The sequence below is a fragment of the Toxorhynchites rutilus genome, chromosome 1 (assembly GCF_029784135.1).
Source record: "Toxorhynchites rutilus septentrionalis strain SRP chromosome 1, ASM2978413v1, whole genome shotgun sequence".
In the NCBI taxonomy this organism is placed as follows: Eukaryota; Metazoa; Arthropoda; class Insecta; order Diptera; family Culicidae; genus Toxorhynchites; species Toxorhynchites rutilus.
The window spans coordinates 132,510,985-132,517,125 of NC_073744.1; the positions used below are offsets into that span (position 1 = coordinate 132,510,985).

The 6,141-nt window shown below is 37.9% G+C and overlaps 1 protein-coding gene across 2 annotated transcripts; it reads right to left on the reverse strand.

Annotated features, from left to right (window-relative positions):
- Positions 1-3,042: 3,042 nt before the first annotated feature.
- On the reverse strand, positions 3,043-4,656 carry LOC129771951 (synaptobrevin homolog YKT6). 2 transcript variants are annotated; one of them, XM_055776150.1, is made up of 3 exons: positions 4,456-4,656; positions 4,098-4,352; positions 3,043-4,034 (listed from the first exon to the last, which is right to left on the reverse strand). In XM_055776150.1, exons 2-3 carry the CDS (start codon positions 4,220-4,222, stop codon positions 3,560-3,562), a joined length of 600 nt encoding a protein of 199 aa, XP_055632125.1. In that variant the 5' UTR covers positions 4,223-4,352; positions 4,456-4,656; the 3' UTR covers positions 3,043-3,559. The 2 variants fall into 2 exon arrangements, with proteins under 2 accessions (XP_055632125.1, XP_055632155.1); XM_055776180.1 differs by having other exon boundaries at positions 4,430-4,656.
- Between the last annotated feature and the right edge of the window lie 1,485 nt (positions 4,657-6,141).

The following is a 6,141-nucleotide window of genomic DNA, read 5'->3' on the forward strand; positions in this document are numbered from 1 at the left end:
AGCTGGTTTCCAGATAAACCTGTACGTGTGGCAACACTGGGTGAGAGATTTGTTGGCTCGGTTAGACCTTGATTACATGTCCCAAATATATGTTTTCCTTAAAACTGTCGATCTGTGTGTGATTGTCCTTATATCCTTATAGAGGTCTGACTCGATTATATACATACTCTATTATATACTGACTCGATTATATATCATTCGATTATATACAATTTTAGACTCGACTATACATCCAGGTTTTTTACGCGGAGGATACGTACCTCGTAGAAAAACCGCGTAAAAAAACCAGGCCACCTAAAATCTACGTAAGCATCGTGATAGAGTGCGGAACTAATTACCGTCATTTTGACTAATTACCGAGCATGAAGAAGAAATGTGAGCTGAGAGAGAGATACGATATTGCTCAGTTTTTTTTCCTACCGCGTTGATCCGCGTAAAAAAAACCATATAAAAAAACCTTGTGAAAAAACCTGCTTGTAAAAAAACGAACATAGTGAAGAAATAATAATTATTTTGGTAGATTGTTGTTGAAGATTTGCCACAAATTGTTTAAAATGATATTGCAGCAAAATTTTAAAAATGTATAGAAGTTGGGCATCAAAAAAACAAATCGTAGAGCGTTTAGAGAACTTTAATTTAGTTGATAGAAACATTCAAGTTTATTATGTAGTTTTTAGACAAAATTAAGAGTAACACCTTAAAAACCACAAACTTTTAAGTTTCTCACTGTAAATGTAACTTTAATTCGCTAATTTAGAGGTTTCACAAATGTATCCTGTATAAAATTTTCTTATCTATCAAATGGAAACAACAAAGTTGTCCTACGTTGTCCTACGCCAGTTTAAGGCAAACATAGTCCGAAACAGAGAAAGAGTTCAATAACTCTGTTATTGTTGGAATTCTAACATATGCGTAGAAGGATTTTTATCATTAAATATGATCTTCTATCACCTTGTGAAAGAATTCGGATTTTTATATGAGAAAGGTATTTAAAACATTAAGGGAATGAATCAAAAATAGAATTCATATTTTCATATTCAAAAATTGAAAAATATATGTACAGAAAACAAATAAAAAAATTATTTCTGTTGCCTCGATTATATACAGTGGGCCTGATTCTCCAGCGCGAATGGGATGTGACAACAATGAACTCCTCAAAGTCACATGACCCAGGTCACCGTATCGCCGAAGGCGATTGCCCAGACGTGAGAGGTTCATTTTGGAGTAAAATACTCAATGAATTACAAATGGTGCAGTGTTCATTGAAATATATGTCAAAGCTTGTGTTTTTTGCAAAGGCTCTATGTATTCAATGTGTTTCATGAATATATATTTCTTTTGTTTTAAAAATTTTCATTCCTTGTTACAAATATGTACAGGATATAATTTGGTTCATCTTTATAAACGTTTTCCTCTTATTATAATTGATGAAAAATAATATCACTGGGATAAGAAAACAAATAAAAATATATTTTCAAATCTGTTTTTGCATAGTCCCTTTGCATTAATATGAGTGTATGTTATTTCAATTGTTTTGATTTCGCATCCGTGTTTTGATTCCGCATTCGTTTTTTCACTTAGTGTCCGGTGCTGATTTTAGCGTAATTATTGCTAAAAGTTTATCGGAAGGTTGACTATTCTTTATAACATTACAGTGAACATTAATTTTATAGTCACCTCACATAAAAGCCATCAAGGTGAGATATATTTATTATCGCATTTAAATAAATTTAAAAGCTAAATTTTGTTCACAGACAATGAGCCGATAAAAATGATAGAGCTGTCAAGGATCTTGTAATTCCACTGTCCGAAACTGCGCTGTTATCGTTTGGATTCTCACTGGATGAGCCCGGTGAGCACGCATCTCGCATCTACCTTATGGTCAAGCTGGGTTTTGAAATGGATATAGACGAAGGTATGAGCACAGATGATACTCCATCCGCAACTACTGATGAAGATGCTCCTCCACTAGTGGATGACACCGAGAATGCCTCACACATGGAAGAAGTTGATTAAACATATACGGTTTTTAACTACTTAAGTAGCTTTTCGTAATTTTTGAAAGTCTGATTTGTGTTTTTGAAGAAAGGAAACGATATGCTGAATTGAGTTTCGCGTATCAGTTAGGGTCAACTATTGTAAACTTACATTTTAATTTTGTAACGCGTTATAGCGGCTGCAGAAGTTGTATATTCTTGTCATTAGTAATAGCATACCAAATACTTGAACTGACTACATGTTAATAATAAATATAAATCATTTCAAAATTCACAGTTTAACTGGATTGCATTCGAAATTGCCTATTTTTTCCGAAAATTTTCATAAAGTAGATGATGAATTCATCTTTGAATCTGCAGTAGCTATTGCCCGTTTGGAACGGCGAATTATTAGAGATCGTTCAAATCCTTTGCAAATGCCTAATTCTATTTTTGGCTACCATTGCTGGTACTAGTCGATAACAAATAAGGATACGACTTAAAAAGTCACAAAATGGCATGTTTTTCCACTGCAATCGCCCACGGGAATTGAGTGAGTGTTCATGAGAGTTCACTCAAGGTAAAAATCTCACAGCCGCCTTCGGGAATTGAGTGAGGCAATTTTTCCGAGCTGTCACTTCACATTCGCGCATCAGAATCAGCCCCTGTATCTTCTCAGCTACTAATCAATGATACAATACAAACTCGTTTCGCGTAAAAAAAACCGCATAAATTGCGAAATCCGCGTAAATTCCAAAAACCGCGTAAAAATATCGCGTTAAATAAAACCGCATAAAAAGCGACTTCAGTGTATATGATCGAGTCCGCGTTGTATAAAAATATAGTAAGGAACTTGGCTACTTCAAACCGATATAGGTGAGCCTGAAGGAATAAACGATTTAAGAAAAAAAAATTCATACAATTTGCTGTCATAAGAGTTCAGATACGCCTAATACGACCGCTGCTATAAAATGAAGTGATTTCGGATTCTAACTGAATCAAACCTTATCAGCACCAAAAGTCACTCAGACTAGGAAATTTCGAACTGCAATAATCGTAGCCCTACTCACGACAGTCAATATTTATATTTATTCATGTTCACGTAACTTTAATTTTATTAATAGTTATTGTTCGACTTTCCCCATACTGCTGGGCCTCATAGAAAACAATATGCATCCACACAGTGTAAAGCTCCATCTACAATAGACGATGGATAATATTTGTAACCGACATTAGTTTATATGTTTAATGTTTGAATGTGCAGAACGTTCCGCGTTAGGCTTCGCTGCGCTCGGTCAGATCGACATAGCTACTTTTAACATTTACACAATTGCATTGCTCTTCATCGCTGCACCACTTTCAATGAGATGTCAAAGAAATTACATAAAACAAATACAGAATTGTAGATACCAGTTTAAATAATAAAAAGCTAGTGGAATAAATCTCATCTAAACGAATGCAGACCTACAACACGAACACGTCCCCAAGATGCAACACTTCACCGTTCTCTCTGAAGTCACTGCTTCATTGGTGGGTTGAAACACGGCCGCCAATAACAATTTTTTTTTACTTCTTTTGTGCTTCTAACCAAAGTTACAACACGAATTTGTCTTTTTAGCCGTTTTATAGAACGCTTTGCTTTGAATTGAAAGGGATTCCGATTTGTAGACCAAGTCGTCCAGTTTCTCGCCCCTTTCCAGCACGGCTTCAATGGTGTTTCGAAGTATGATCTTCGTTTCATCTAGATCTTCTTGCATCTTAGTGAGCGCATCCGCCTCGCGTGGATCCTGATACTTCGTGAGTAGGGCGGGCAGTGTGGTGAAATCAATTGAGGATTCGTTCCCTGAAGGCCACTGATCGGAACTGATCTTAGCACTGAAATCGTCTAGGACTTTGGTTAGCAGAGTGTGTGCCACTCGATGAGGATACTCGTGATCGGATATAAGCACTGCACCCAAATTGTCCGCTCGAACGTAAACATGGCACATATAGACATCCTGCTTAACGGACTGTCGCGTAGCTGCTTGGGTACGCTCGACGAGGGTTTTGCTCGCAAAACTAGTAAATATATTCAATGTTAATACATAGCCATATAGATAGCGATGTTATACAGTCTGTTACCTAATGAATTCTTGTACCGAACCCCGTTGAAAGAAAGAGAAGCTGTGCAGATCATATGCCGATTTCAGCAACCGAGCTTCATTGGGAGCTTTGAAGAAGACGCTCACGGCATACAGTTTAACCATTTTAGCTAGCTATGCACACACCCTAGACTGTTTCTAATAAATCGATAAACCGACAGCAGCCTGGCGCCCGCAAGATGTGTTCTAGACGTTTTTCTGCCTCCCACGCACCCTCCTAATCAATGTGTTGATCCTGCGATTGAGATAAATTTGTTATTCCCACCCAAGAAGGTTGGGGGGAAAAGGGAAAATTAGTAATGCTTCTCATACCACGAACAGTATTTGGATCCTCTTACGACAGGGCGTAGAATCTTTCTTCCGTCTTGAGGAATCTCTCAACAATACACTTTATCAACAGACGAATCGATCAATTTGATTCTGTATGGATTCCAGAGTTGGAAACATTAAATGTAAATTGGAATTTCACTGTTTAGTTTCCAATACGAAATTCGAACGAGCAATCATTGGTCTTCAGACAATTGTATCGAGTGGTGTGTCAAGTGACGTTTCGCGAGGCGAAAAAGGGCGTCCGATTTAATAGGGGGCTAGAGTCAGGGATGCCAGGTGATTTTTTCAAATGTCTTCACATGGTACGAAAAAATGTCTTCAAATGTCTTCACAATTATATCGGAGGAAACTAATATTCAATACTTTTTTGTTATATCCATACTATATCCTTGTGAGTTTTCTGCTGAGAAAGGCTTGAAAAAAGAGACAATACAAGACAACGAGGCAAAAGTCTCCGTTGAATCCTAAGAACAAATGTGAACAAGTGACACCAATATAAATGCGAGCGAATGACTTCTTTTAACGCTTTTTTCGGCCAATAGTTAGGGTGGATTTAGACTAGTGATATATTCATGTGAAGAAATATGACGAAATTTATAGAATTCGCATCAACCGTTTACACTAGCGCGAACTTATATAATGAATATATTCATATTTTTGGTGAATTTAACCACCTGAAGTAGAACTGCATTCAACTTCAGTGATTTCTCACCAGTGAGAAATTTACCAGCGTTTGCATATGCCTGAATTTATTCTATTCATCCTACACATTTATACCTCGGAGAAGTGTATCATATATTGGGTTGGGGAAAAAGAAATGTCGTATGTTGTCAATATATGGCAACAATTAAACATATCTTGTGTTGTACTTATCGCATCGGGTCATACTATACGGCTATTTAAAGACGACAATCTGTGCTACAAGTGTCGTTTTGACAGTGTTGTGATTGTCCTTTTCAAGTTATAGCGCCTCAAAGATAGAGTCCACCAAGTAAGAAATTCGCCATATTTTACGTTTTTACTACCTGCGAGGTAAACCTGCAACGAAGGCGGCCGAAAAAAAATCGTGTAGTTTATGGACCCGATACTATAACGATTCGCACAGCACAGCGTTGGTTTGATCGATTTCGTTCTGGTGTAGTGGCTGTCGAAGATACACCCCGTACTGGTGGGCCAATCGTCGTGGAAACCGATAAAATCGTTGAAATCATCCAAGTAGACCGGCATGAGAGCAACCACTCGATTGGCCAGAAACTGGGTATAGACCATAAAACCGTTTGGAACCATTTGCAGAAGATTGAATTCCAAAAAAAGCTGGATGTATGGATGTATGACCGAATCAACGCCTGCGATGCACTGCTGAAACGGAACGAACTCGACCTATTTTTGAAGAAGATGGTGATTGGTGATGAAAAGTGAATCACGTACGACAAACTAAAGCGAAAAAAGTCGTGGTCGAAGCGTGGTGAGCCGCCAAGCCCGGATTGACGGCCAGGAAGGTTTTGCTGTGTGTTTGGTGGGATTGGAAGGGAATCATCCACTATAAGCTGCTCAACTATGGCCAGACCCTCAACTCGATTCTCTACTGTGAGCAGCTTGACCGTTTGAAGCAGGCGATTGACCAGAAGTTGCCAGAAATGATCAATAGGAATGGTTTTGTTTTCCACCAGGACAACACTCGGCCTCACACATCT